This window comes from Clinocottus analis, unplaced genomic scaffold, assembly GCF_023055335.1.
Source record: "Clinocottus analis isolate CAN_PGR_092001 unplaced genomic scaffold, fCliAna1.0.p SCAF_7, whole genome shotgun sequence".
NCBI classification, from domain to species: domain Eukaryota; kingdom Metazoa; phylum Chordata; class Actinopteri; order Perciformes; family Cottidae; genus Clinocottus; species Clinocottus analis.
In genome coordinates, this window is record NW_027176229.1 from 7,667,101 (window position 1) to 7,679,944 (window position 12,844).

The window sequence follows — 12,844 nt, forward strand, 5'->3', positions numbered from 1 at the left end:
GAAAGTGAGTTACTTCCATCCGTGCTTCAAGTATTTTAGGATAATGTGATTTTCACTTTAATTTGACATAGTGTGCAATTGGAAAATACTGCTCATTTGAACAGCAAAGAGCTTCAAACTGATGTGGTGTTGTTACCTTAACTAGACTTAGATGTTTTACCAATACATTTGACATTATATTTTGGTCACAATTAATAGCTGCTTTGCCCAAATATGGTAATTATTATTTAAAAAAAGAATACTATGAAACTATATTGAATTGAAACAGTGCTTCCTTAGTAGGCTATTAATATGAGCATTCCTAATAAGGGTCAGAGGAATTAACTAGTGTAAACAACATCCTCCCCAACCTGTGATTGTCATATCTTTGATTACATAGAATTCCTGATGCCTCAAGAGGATTAGATATAAAAGTAAAAAGAAAAAAATATATTGAATTCACACAAAATAGTTTTATAAACAATCCTTTTGAAAAACGAAAATGAGTTACACATTTTTAAATTTAACTCCTACAATGAAGATACATCTTCTTTTAATCCCTTATTTTTTTATTTGTATACGATACGCTAACAAACATCTCTCAAATAATATTTAGACTCTTTAGTTGAAAATGATTTTTTTGTTTTAGCTCCGCACATTGTTTGCAGTATTTTATAATATACCAAATCGTTACAATTTATAATTTTACCAACAATGGATGTGTGTGCTCACAGTAAAAGTAAGGAAGAATTTATGCCTTCAAAATGAAACCTGCTGCTCGTAATATACACTAGACAATCAAGTTGATGTTGTTGCTATTTACTGGTATTTTTACAACCCAAAAAACTCATAATCTTTAACTAGGTTAAAGCCTCGTTGTTCATCCAGGCCAGCAGGGGGCAGCAGCAGCGCGCGCAGCCGCCTCGCTGCACAAGGTGCGGCAGAGACAAACAGACGGGGCACCATCGCTAGCCGACAGCTAGTGCGGTTGACGTTTATTTTTTTTAGTTCCTTGTTTCTTAGCAAAAGCCAACCTTGGATGAAGCTATTTTTGTCTTCTTTTTTCTATAACTGCGGTGTCGAAGTAGCAGTAAAAGATTGTCACACGTGTCAACGAGCAGCTAAACAGAAACAGGGTCACGACAACGTATGTAGCCTTAAATAAGCGAAGCTAACGGACTAGCGAGCTTTGAAGTGTGAAGAACGCCAAGACTTTATATTTGACTGAAGCGGTTTTATTCACACCGACCGCTACAATGGCTGATGTTGACAAGCTCAACATAGATAGTATCATCCAACGTCTTTTAGAAGGTAAGGAAATACTGAAACACTGCCCATAAATCGGTCGATAGCTACATCAGTTATCCGCATGATGTGACGCTGAAGAGTAACGTGAGCTAGAAACGCGACTAGCTCGAGCGGATGTTTTGCAACTTATTGGATAAAAACAACAAGCCGCATTAGCTCACGTTAAATAGTCACTCTTTGAGGCTAAACTCATATTGTTACCTTCCGTCTGGGTTGGGGGTGTCTCTTGAAGAAGGGCACGAGGCGACATGTAACGTTCGCGTTACTTGGTCCCGCACGCAAACACCAAACATTACGCATTTCTGTGCGTTGTGTGCTACAATGATCACTTTTCTGTCCCGCACAGCCACCGCATGGACGTGGCGGGACAGTTTCGACCTTTTTAGTGTTTTTGCTTATGTTTTTTTGTTTGTGTTTTTATTGCTGCAGTCAGAGGGGCAAAGCCTGGAAAGAATGTGCAGCTGCAGGAGATTGAGATTCGTGGATTGTGCCTGAAGTCCAGGGAGATTTTTCTCAGTCAACCCATTCTTCTGGAGCTGGAGGCCCCTCTCAAGATTTGTGGTAAGATTTTAATCTCAGATGGATTTTTTGATTAGCATGTTTTCACATTTAACCAAGGGGTCAATTACAAATTATGACCTGCAATTTGGCTTGGTGCTGTTGGTGCATTGATTTTTCTTTGTCTTGCAGGTGATATTCACGGGCAATACTATGACCTGCTGAGGCTGTTTGAGTATGGGGGCTTCCCTCCAGAAAGCAATTACCTTTTTCTGGGTGACTATGTAGACAGGGGGAAGCAGTCTCTGGAAACCATCTGCCTTCTGCTGGCCTACAAAATAAAATACCCAGAAAACTTCTTCCTGCTGAGGGGAAACCATGAGTGTGCTTCAATCAACAGAATATATGGTTTCTATGACGAGTGTGAGTATCATACTTTCATAGCCAGTAAAGTATTCCTAATTGTATCCATTTGTTTAAAGCCTTGTATATGTAGTCGTGATGTTTGGGTTCATTTCTTTCTTAACTGTACCTTCCTTGTCATTTTTCTTGACACATGGTCTATGTGGTTGATGTCTTTGGAGTTTCACAGCTGTGCAGCAACAGAAGTGTTATTGTTACGATATTGAAATCTTTCTTTCCTGACCTTTTTTAGGTAAAAGAAGGTACAACATAAAACTCTGGAAAACCTTCACAGATTGTTTCAACTGCCTGCCTATTGCCGCCATTGTTGATGAGAAGATCTTTTGTTGCCACGGAGGTGGGTGTTATTTATTTAATTTCTTTAATAAAGTTATATTTTTTGAATTTGTTTTTTACACCGTTCCCTTTCTTTCAATAGTTACTTTGGTTTCAGTTTCATTCAGAATGTTCAAAGTATTTAACCTTTGTTAGACATGCTCATTTGTCCTTGAGCCATGTTGTCTTTGTTGTTTGTCAGCTGACGTGGACCATACCCACGTGGAAGACGTGCTGAACTCTGTATCAGTATGTTTATTTGTACTTTTACTGCTCTGCTTAGGACTGTCACCTGACCTTCAGTCCATGGAGCAAATCAGACGCATCATGCGCCCCACTGATGTCCCCGACCAGGGTCTGTTGTGTGATTTGCTGTGGTCTGATCCAGACAAGGACGTTTTGGGCTGGGGGGAGAACGACCGAGGCGTTTCATTTACCTTTGGCTCGGAGGTGGTGGCCAAGTTCCTGCACAAGCATGACCTAGATCTGATCTGTCGTGCCCATCAGGTAATCACAGCAACCTCTGTCACTATAAACAGAAATGTAGCACTGTTGTATATAGGCAGGTCCCTGAAAGTGCTGAATACACTTGATACACAAGCAGTGTACACAGAACTGGCACAGTACTGTGAGCACTGGGCAATTGTTCCCAATCTTTTTGGCTTCTGACTCCTCAAAGACAAAGCAATGTATCTTTGTGAACACACATCTAGTGGTTGTCAAACAGGTCAACTAGAGTATATGTTTTACTTTGTTTTATTTTTAAAAGATTTAGGTCTGACACTACATAAACCACTGGTCAAGACTATAGCCAACACTCCAAAGGAAGTGTCTAAATATTTTTTTTCCATTATTATTATTATCCCACTTGCAGGTTGTTGAGGATGGCTATGAATTCTTCGCAAAGAGACAGCTTGTCACTTTGTTCTCAGCGCCTAACTATTGTGGAGAGTTTGACAATGCTGGTGCCATGATGAGTGTGGATGAGACACTCATGTGCTCTTTTCAGGTAAGGTTCAAAAGTGATTGAGCTTGTCCGTGTTACAACGCTATAATTCAATAATTGTTCAGATAGGACTGATACCAGATGTACTGACATTGGGAGACCTTCTAGTAAATCGGTTACTGCAGGTCAAACATCTTATATTTTCAATAGAGCTGTGAAAAATAACGCGTTAACTCGCTATGATTAAATTACAGTTTTAATGTGTTAATTTTTTTAACGCATGAGCAGAATGAGCTTCCAATATGTATATGCTATCGCCGCTCTAATGCAGCTAGATATATACCATATACATCTGACATCTACGTGTGTGTGTGTGTGTGTGTATATATATATATATATATATATATATATATATATATATATATACGTCTACGTATATACGTCTACGTGTATATATATACGTAGATGTCAGATGTGCACTCTGCGGGAAGACGTTGTTTCACCAGCACAACTAGCCTTAACATCTCAACGCGCAGCATGTGTTGGTCGGCGAGGGGCGTTCAAGAGGAATGCGTCAAACCAGCCTCACTGAACAACGTAGACCTCTCACTAAGTCTGCCTGTGACAAGCTGAGTAGCACAGTTGCGGAATTAATATTGTTGAGGATGAGGGGTTCACCAAAGTTTTGCGGAGGACCCAAGCATCAAAGCACTGCAAAGACACACAACCTTGACACAAATCCACGCGCAGTATAAAGCTGGAAAGAACAAAACGAAAAATGACTTGGCTGCTGCGGATCATGTGGCGCTGACAGGGGATCACTGGACTTCTGTAAGTAATGAGAAGTACCTGATGACCAGACGTCCTCTTTTTCCCGGACATGTCCTCTTTTCGAGACATAACAAATGCGTCCGGCAGGGATTCCAAAACGTCTGGGATTTTGCCTCGTTGGATATTTGTGTTTCTCTGAGTCTTTCACTAACGAGTTATTACACCCTTACAAGTTTTTTTTAAACGATATCTGCCTTGATCCACCTTCTTGCACGAGCTCTGACTGTGGAGAGAACTGTCATTGGTCGACCGATCTCAGGGTTGCCAGATGCAGGATAATTATCCTCCGAATACAACTTTTTAGACCTTTGGTACGATACTACGCCATCACCAATCTGGCAACACTGAGCACCTCGTCACCTCCACTCGTGACGAATATCCTGTGACGCTCTGAAGAAACAAGTTCTGCATAAAACATCGCCGCATCAATAATCAACTGGAATTTCAGTGACAAACTTTTTTTGGTCACGACTCGTTCTTTTTTTATGAGCTAAAGATCGCGTAGATGACTGTGGAGCGGGATGAAACGATAACGGGCTCACCTTACGGCCTATAGTTGCATTGTTTACAACAGCAGCTCAATGTATAAATGACAATGTATATATCCGTCTTTTATCATAAATCTTTATATTTTTACAAAAAAATACAGAGAATATCGGTAATATGTGATTAATCCGATTAATCCACAGAAACCTGTGATTAATCCGATTAATCCACAGAAACCTGTGATTAATCTGATTAAAAATTTCACAGCCCTAATTTTCAAGTAACCCATCGGTGTTCTATCTTTTATACTTCTAATACATCTATTATATTTTTTTTTTATTCATTAAAAATGTAGAAATAATGAAAAAACGGCCTCACAAAAGTCCCAAACATGTTCTTAAAATCTGAAAGTATGCTTGGTGAACTTTTTTTCACCTGTGGAAGGCTTCTTCATGAGGTGTGTGTGATTCTTTTCGTAGATTTTGAAACCAGCTGAGAAGAAGAAGCCCAACGGCAGCCGTCCCGTGACTCCCCCCCGCAACATGGTCACCAAGCAAGCCAAGAAATGAGTGTGGGGGGCACAAACAGCCGAACTCTCGCTCCTCTGTTCTGCTTTTGTCTTCTGCATATGAAGGGTTGGTTAATCCTTCATGCTGCCAATACTGAGAAGGTGTTCACTCGTACCTGAGGAAAGCAAAATGTTCTGTTTTTTCCACAGGGGTAAATTGATATGTCACCATGAAAACCTCAGGTGTTTTGCACTCCATTTTGCAGCTAGTCTTTGCCACATATGACTGTTCAATCAGGAAAAATGTAACAATATGGCTACTTATGCACAGGAATGCCTTGTTTGAAGCTGTGCACAATTTTTCCAGTTTCTTTATTGTCTTATTCATTTGTGATCTTTTTCATTTCAGTAATGGGTATTTATGGCTATAAAACCAATGGGGAAGAGTCACAAACACCTGTTTACTATGTAAAACTATATTTACAGTTTATTTACAGTTGATATCATGGGGTATTGACTTACACTGCATCATCACATTTTTAAACAAGTCTTGTGCTAAATTAAATAAGTAAGCACTCTTGTAACGTCTAAACCTTTCTAATAAACTTTGAGTGTATTTTAAGGTGGAATTGGTATCTGAATGTCATTTGTTTCTCAAACGTTTTGCTTATAGATCATCACGGTAAAACCTGAAGTGCAACTGTATATTTCAATGTATGTTGGTAATTCATGAACAACTGGGGTCTCACAAGAGGGAGACAGAATACAGTGCAAAATCCAATTTGATAAGAGAACTGGACAAGTCCGAAGAAAAAAGCGTCTATTTTTTTTAAATGTAATTAATTGGCTGTTTTTGTTTGTTTTTTCTCCACGTCGGTAGTTATGTGTTTAATATAACACTGCACTATTCTTCTGCTTTTGCAATTGTATTATTTCTAAACGAGATATGAGCTGACTGAAAAGTGCTATTTCCTTATTAGGAAACGTACATTGCGTAACGCCGTGTGACGTCGGAGCAGTCACAAGACCTTGCTAGCAGAACAGAGCGCGTGAGGACACACACAGGGCAGCAGGTCCACGCTCCTGTTACGTATGTCTCGGGGTGTAGTAGACACCATGGCCGCGGGGAAGCAGCACTTGCGAGTCTTTCGGAGCAGAAGAAGCGTCCGGTTTCTGTGAAAAAAGCTGTCCGAGTGCGCGTGCTGTTGTCGGCGAGCTCAGCCGCACATCTCCTGCCTCGTTAGCGAGTCAACATTGTGCGCGCTCACGTCGCCGCTAAGCTAGCAGGGCTGCTAGCTTGGCCGGGTCTTCTTCGGTGGGCGCTGGGTGAGCGTGGTGGGTGATGTTGTCCGTGCTGTCGTACGGGAGACTGGTTGCCAGAGCTGTCATTGGCGGACTTTCCCAGACAGACGGCCGCGACTACAGCCTGGTGACGGCGAGCTGCGGCTTTGGAAAGGACTTCTGCAAAGGCATCCTGAAGAAAGGGATGTGTTACGGGGACGACGCGTGCTTCATCGCCCGTCACAGATCGGCCGATGTTTTGGGTGAGCGTGTGTTTTGTTTTGCTGTAGAAACATTCAACGTTGGCTGTGATGTCAATGGGAGGTCAGAGGTTATCCGCTTCGTCAGGAGGCCACGAAGGTCGGAATTGCACGTGCGACCAATAACAATATTATACAGCTGAAAGTTGCCACTGAGGGACATAATTGGGTGTTTTCACAAGGACTTATCCGCTGCTAACATCCCATCACTTTGTTTTTGTGGTCCGTATTAAATATGATCAGCATATTATTGATTATACTTGAATCTCCACAGGGTTCACATTGTGTGGATAATTAATTAATTACGCCATCGGCGTGTTATATAAACAAAAAAACAAGAGCATTTAAAACCGGCTCGTCTTTGGGTTGATTTAAAATGGCTCTTCAGCACAAAAGACCTTATAAAAGACCTGCTATGTAACACCCCTTGCAGGACTGCTCAGCTCTGCTGAATATGTCTGTGCTGTGTCAATTAAACAGACACATGAGTTAACCTAGAAATAAGAACTTTTTTTTTTTTACCATGCCGGGTTATTTTTGGACTGTTTGATTAGTTGCAAAGTTGTGCGTCTGCTTTGAGCCAGCCTGTTTCTCTGTTCCTGCAGAGGAGAGCAGAGGGCCGTCCTTGTATGGTCCTGAGAGAAGCGAGACTAAAGTTTCCTGTCGAGGAACATCTTTGACCTCACCAAAGGCTCTCATGGGAACAAGTGCTCTTAATAACCAACGAAGCAGATCGTGTTTCTATAGAAAGATAAATGAAGGCTTTCAATTGGGAGTTTTTTGTTTGGGTCTTAGATTTTATGTTTTGAGAGCTGAAATATACCATCTCTGCGTTTAAAACCCACCTAAAAGTGCATCTATAACCTCTAACTATGTTTTTAAATAATGAAATAATTATATAACTGCTGTAGACGATCAGAAAGACTTGCTTAACTCAATCAGGAATAACTGAAAGGGGGTTTTTCAAAGCTGATCTTCTGACTGACAGAGACTGGTTTGTACATTCTGTCAACTTCCTGGATTTCTTGAACACTCCTTTTTTCTGTCCTTGTCCTTTTTGCATTCTGGTGAAAGTGCCCATTGTGTTTCTTAATTGTCCAACTGCATGGCATTGTTCTTGCTTCACACAAGATCTTCACTCATGAGCGATGTCAGAATGATTATTATTTTTCTGATCCCTTGTGGGGTTTAAAAAGCAGCATTATTCAAAATTCAGAATACATATATTAGTGATAAAAGTGTGAGTTGTGTAACTAATATTAAGGGGAATATTATGAATTTCTACCACTAATAAGAAAGCGTTTGTTCTATAGGTGTAGCAGACGGAGTAGGCGGCTGGCGGGACTACGGAGTAGACCCATCGCAGTTTTCAGGGACACTGATGAAGACGTGCGAGAGGCTGGTGAAGGAAGGACGCTTTGTCCCCAGCAACCCAGTGGGAGTCCTCACGACCAGCTACTACGAGCTGCTGCAGAACAAAGTGCCGCTGCTGGGTGAGTGCAGTGATGCCGCTGGAAATGCTGGATCATAGTATTAATAGAGAGCGTCATGCACTCCACCATGTCTTCTTAATAGACACTTTACCCTACAAATGCATTAAAGAATACTTTAGTGTGAACGAGTGTCCTGAGCCAATGAAACGGGGCATGGATCGGAGTAGACTGTTTAGGATTAGGTTGTTTTGTTTCCGCTTGTTGAGTTTAGTGGTGGCTGGATGGAGATATTTTCATCATGAGTCAGAACAGCCAGATCCCATTAAGAAGTCCCGGGAATGTCCCAAGTCTCGACCTGCCTCCTACAGTTTACTTCCACAGTCCTTGTCCTCCTTCGTGCCGCTTCCCGACAACAAAGAATGCGTGTTTTAGCAACAGTGCTGTCTCTGCGAGTGTCAGTACTTTTCCATCCCTTTATCACATGTGCAGCAGGGAAAACAACACCATATTGTGCTGTTCCTTCACGGTAGAGGGAATGTTCTTGAGGCCGTGTGTGCGTGTGTGTAATTGTGCTGCTGGGGAGAAAAAACGGAGCAGAAAGGGAGTGAGTCACAGAGCGCGAGAGGTTTTGAAGATTGATCCTTTCTAGCTTATTTTGGTGTGCCGGGTGAATCACCAGCAGGGTGTGCCTGTCCGTTGTCCGCCTGCTCCACCAGCTCATGTTTCCCCTTTGCGATCTCCCAGTTGGTGGAAGTCCAACAGTTCTTAAAACCTCTACGCTGATTGTGTTGCATCAAGTTTGTGTATTCAGGCTAACCTCATCAATCAGTTTCCCAAACGCGCTTTAGATGGGTAGCTTTCCATAAACGGAGAGAAATCTTATCAGCTTTGAAGCTGCAGAAAGTCAAGAGGAAGAAAGTTATTTTTAGGGTTAGGGTTCAGCTTTGTTTTCATCCAGACACATTGTCACAAAAACAATTGGTGAAAACAAAACTACAATTTTCCGGCAGATTGAAAACATCCATGCATTACTATTTGGTTTTGTTATAAATGTGTCTGTGGTGTAGTTACGTTTACCTCGACCCAGCGGAAGATGTAGGCCATAGCTGCATCTTATTTTTTTTAGAGAAAATCAAATCTTTGCTTAATATTTGCATTTAATGAAATGTGTCTGTGTCCGTCTGCAGGCAGCAGCACGGCCTGCATTGTGGTTTTGGACCGACAGAGTCACCGGCTGCACACAGCCAACTTGGGAGACTCTGGCTTCCTGGTGGTCCGCGGAGGGGAGGTGGTCCACCGCTCAGACGAGCAGCAGCACTACTTCAACACGCCCTTTCAGCTGTCCATTGCTCCACCGGGAGCCGAAGGAGCCGTCCTCAGTGACAGGTGAGATGCTCAAAGGGCAGTGCCGCGTGCACCCGCCGCCCCTACAAACGTCTGCCGGGGTGCGTTTGTACTTGATTGCTGATGGAGAGGAGAGGACACATGCGCTCTATTCAGCCGCACATATCCCAATAACAATACAGATCACATGCAGACATCACAAAAGGCTCTTCGGTGAAACAAAATGCACTGCAGGCCCTTTTGTCGCGCTCGTGTCCCTCACATGCAGCAGTGTTTTGTGAATGCAGCGTTTGTATCATGTCGAGCCGGAGCGTAACAGTGTGTCAGGGCCACGTGCCGCCGTGTCTCGTTGCCGCCGCGTGCCAAGCGGCGGCACAGCGCACGTCAGCAGAGTGCAAGGCGAGTGCTGGATGTTTGCCAAGCTTTCCCTCTTACCCGGGTCAAAGTCTGTGTGGGCGTATGGACAAACTGAAGAGTCCACAGCCAATCCTGCACCAGCAGGCTCAGACACCTTTTCACTCATTCTTGAACTCAGGCGGATTATATTGAGCCTCTTAAAAGCGGTTCTTGAAAGAACGGAAGGAAAATGAACTTGAAATGTCAATTAGTGTTTTATTTTGCTTCTATTGAACTTTTCAATTGTTGTACATTTTAACGCGGTTCTTGAAATGACACTTTTTAAATTTATATGTGTTTTTAGCCTTTTAGTTGAAGGATTTAGTCTGATGGATTTACACTGTGCAACAGCAGATTAAGCTTCCATTCCTAGATCACTAACGTAGCAACCAATTGAAAAGAGTGCAAGGGTCAAAACTGAAGAGCTCTAACAGTATTTCTTTGACGGCATAATAAAGGTTAATAAAAAGGTTAATTAAAATATTTGGAGCATATTGACGTGGCAAAGGAGACTGTGAAGAGACGAGTGTTTTGCTCAAATATGTATTTTAAAGCGCGATACTTGACCCTCTCATTTTTCCTGTGGATTATATTCATAATTATAATTAAGAAGACGTTTCAGAGCTATCACTGTATAATTTTCCGATCCGTTTGTCCTTGGCATTTGAGAAGTGGCTCTGGCTCATGTATGTGTCAAACAATGGATGATGAATCCAAACATGGCAGCCAATTTATTTCAATGACGGCTGCTCACCCAATACATAGACGAGAGAAGTTTCCCATACTTCCATATCTAATATCTTTCTATGGCTCTACCCAGCTACTCATGTGAACTTTAATTTTGGCGACCTCAAAGTCACAGGACAATCTGTCCCGAGGGCTTTGGCTCAGTGTGTTGATGATGCAGCCCAAAGAGTTTGTAGTGCATCACATTAATGACTGGCTGGCGGGTGCAACAGGGAAGCTTCTGAGAACTGAACTTGACACTGGCAGTCTAGACTGGGTCAGGCCTAGTCCTCGAATTTATCCTCATCCGGCACATGTGATTACATTTCTGTAACCGAGATGAAATATTAGTAGCCATTGGGAGGCTAGCTCTCATAGCTGTAACGTGCTGTAATCAGTGTGTATTCCTCAAACAGAGATTTAGATAAATACATCAGGTCAGACGGGACAGATATCCTTGACGGGGGCGTAAAGGGGACAGAAAAAGCTTAAATCGGATGAATTAATGCGGTCACAACCTTGCTGATGCTAGTATTAAGTCTGTATTTTTAGTTTTCATTGTCAGACAAAACACATTTTAAATCCAGTATCGCTTAAATGACCAAGATTATTGCAATCAGTGTTTATCCTTCTGACCTAACTGTGTCTGTGCCGGCAGCCCTGACGCAGCAGACAGCTCTTCCTTCGATGTCCAGCTGGGCGACATCATCCTCACCGCCACCGACGGGCTCTTCGACAACATGCCTGACTACATGATCCTGCAGGAGCTGAAGAAACTCAAAGTGAGTCACACCGAGGCCCAAACAGGCTTGATGGTGGAAGTGGACTCGAACGTGTGTGTGGATTCTGACCTTCATGCCTGCTTTGTTTCTGCTTCATAGAACTCAAACTATGAGAGCATCCAGCAGACCGCCCGGAGCATCGCAGAGCAGGCCCACGTACTGGCGTACGACCCCAACTACATGTCGCCTTTTGCACAGTTTGCCTGTGACAACGGACTGAATGTAAGAGGTGAGTGTCTCCTACTTGGACAAACAGGAATCTGAAGCTGCATTTAATCGGTAGGCGAAGGCACATGACGTGAAGATTTTCTAGGGTGAAATGTTAAAAGCAATATTGTCGCCTAGCACCATCCTGACAAGATGCTGTGTTTTTTTTCTGTGCAGGAGGAAAGCCAGATGACATCACAGTGCTGCTGTCTATAGTGGCGGAATACACCGACTAGAGGTGTGCATTAGGGGGGCATCGGCCTCTGCAGGTGATGGACTGCTTTGATTCCTGCTGGCCAGGATAAAGGACTGATGTCACATGCTTCCCCTACATGTATCCGCTGGCTCTGCTCTGCCTCATCCTCCCACTGACCATCACCCCTTTCCCCTTTTGAAAAAACGCCTACATGTCCACTTCTCTGATTGTGTCCATTACAGAGTGGCTGAATAAAGGGGACTGGGTGCCTAACACGTCCTCTTGGCCAGGCTGCAATGTTGGCATCTTTGCAGGGTTCCAGAGCTCACCGGATAATCCCATTGACAGGGATAAGCAGCGTTACGGTGGAGATGAGCATCCTGTCGGACAAGGATAAATCATCTTTCTCTGATGGGGTGGTTTGGGCTGGAGGGAAGGCGGTTGAGACGGGATGTGCAAGACTGTTAAAGCGGCCCCATGCTGGGCTGCTGAAAGGGAAAGACGCAGCCCATCAGTAGTGCCGAGAAGGGAACTGCACAGGAGATGGCAGCATTAGGGCTCAAAAAAAGGGCTGCCTTGTGCAAGCAAATGTTCCTCGTGATACAGTGGTAGTTGAAAAACCTCCGTCAAAGGGCCTGGAACCTTGTGTGTGGTTGCAGGGAACATTGTGTTTGGTAGTAGGAAATGACCCGTGTGCTGTTCTGGGATGTTTAGATAAATATTAGCAAAAAAAATGTAGTGTATGCAACGTATATGACATCTTTGTTACTTCATGGCTGAATTTCAGGATTTCATTGTTGAAAAATCTCGCCAGATATATATTGCGTCAAACTGATGCTCTCCCTTTGCTCTCACAGCTGCTGCTGAAGTCTTGATTGCGATTACATGTGATGCGTCTGTGAATGTGTGATGAATGTGTGACGTA

The 12,844-nt window shown here is 43.0% G+C and overlaps 2 protein-coding genes across 2 annotated transcripts; both read left to right on the top strand.

Moving 5' to 3' along the window:
- The first annotated feature begins 925 nt into the window (after window positions 1–925).
- ppp1cc (protein phosphatase 1, catalytic subunit, gamma isozyme) lies at window positions 926–5,923 on the top strand. Its single transcript, XM_068605117.1, has 7 exons — window positions 926–1,290; window positions 1,717–1,848; window positions 1,978–2,208; window positions 2,441–2,545; window positions 2,807–3,030; window positions 3,398–3,532; window positions 5,266–5,923. The coding sequence occupies exons 1-7, from the start codon at window positions 1,236–1,238 to the stop codon at window positions 5,353–5,355; spliced, it is 972 nt and encodes a 323-aa protein (XP_068461218.1). The 5' UTR covers window positions 926–1,235; the 3' UTR covers window positions 5,356–5,923.
- Window positions 5,924–6,172: 249 nt separating this feature from the next.
- On the top strand, window positions 6,173–12,211 carry pptc7a (protein phosphatase targeting COQ7 a). The gene is made up of 6 exons (XM_068604659.1): window positions 6,173–6,838; window positions 8,149–8,328; window positions 9,456–9,654; window positions 11,393–11,516; window positions 11,616–11,745; window positions 11,901–12,211. The coding sequence occupies exons 1-6, from the start codon at window positions 6,637–6,639 to the stop codon at window positions 11,957–11,959; spliced, it is 894 nt and encodes a 297-aa protein (XP_068460760.1). The 5' UTR covers window positions 6,173–6,636; the 3' UTR covers window positions 11,960–12,211.
- The last annotated feature ends 633 nt before the right edge of the window (window positions 12,212–12,844 follow it).

Excerpts from the sequence above, each read along its gene's own strand:
- ppp1cc (XM_068605117.1), top strand. The coding sequence starts at position 1,236 with ATGGCTGATGTTGACAAGCTCAACATAGATAGTATCATCCAACGTCTT. Across the intron at positions 1,291-1,716 it reads CATCCAACGTCTTTTAGAAG|TCAGAGGGGCAAAGCCTGGA; the intron begins GTAAGGAAATAC and ends TTATTGCTGCAG. Across the intron at positions 2,546-2,806 it reads GATCTTTTGTTGCCACGGAG|GACTGTCACCTGACCTTCAG; the intron begins GTGGGTGTTATT and ends TGCTCTGCTTAG.
- pptc7a (XM_068604659.1), top strand. The coding sequence starts at position 6,637 with ATGTTGTCCGTGCTGTCGTACGGGAGACTGGTTGCCAGAGCTGTCATT. Across the intron at positions 9,655-11,392 it reads GGAGCCGTCCTCAGTGACAG|CCCTGACGCAGCAGACAGCT; the intron begins GTGAGATGCTCA and ends CTGTGCCGGCAG. Across the intron at positions 11,517-11,615 it reads AGGAGCTGAAGAAACTCAAA|AACTCAAACTATGAGAGCAT; the intron begins GTGAGTCACACC and ends TCTGCTTCATAG.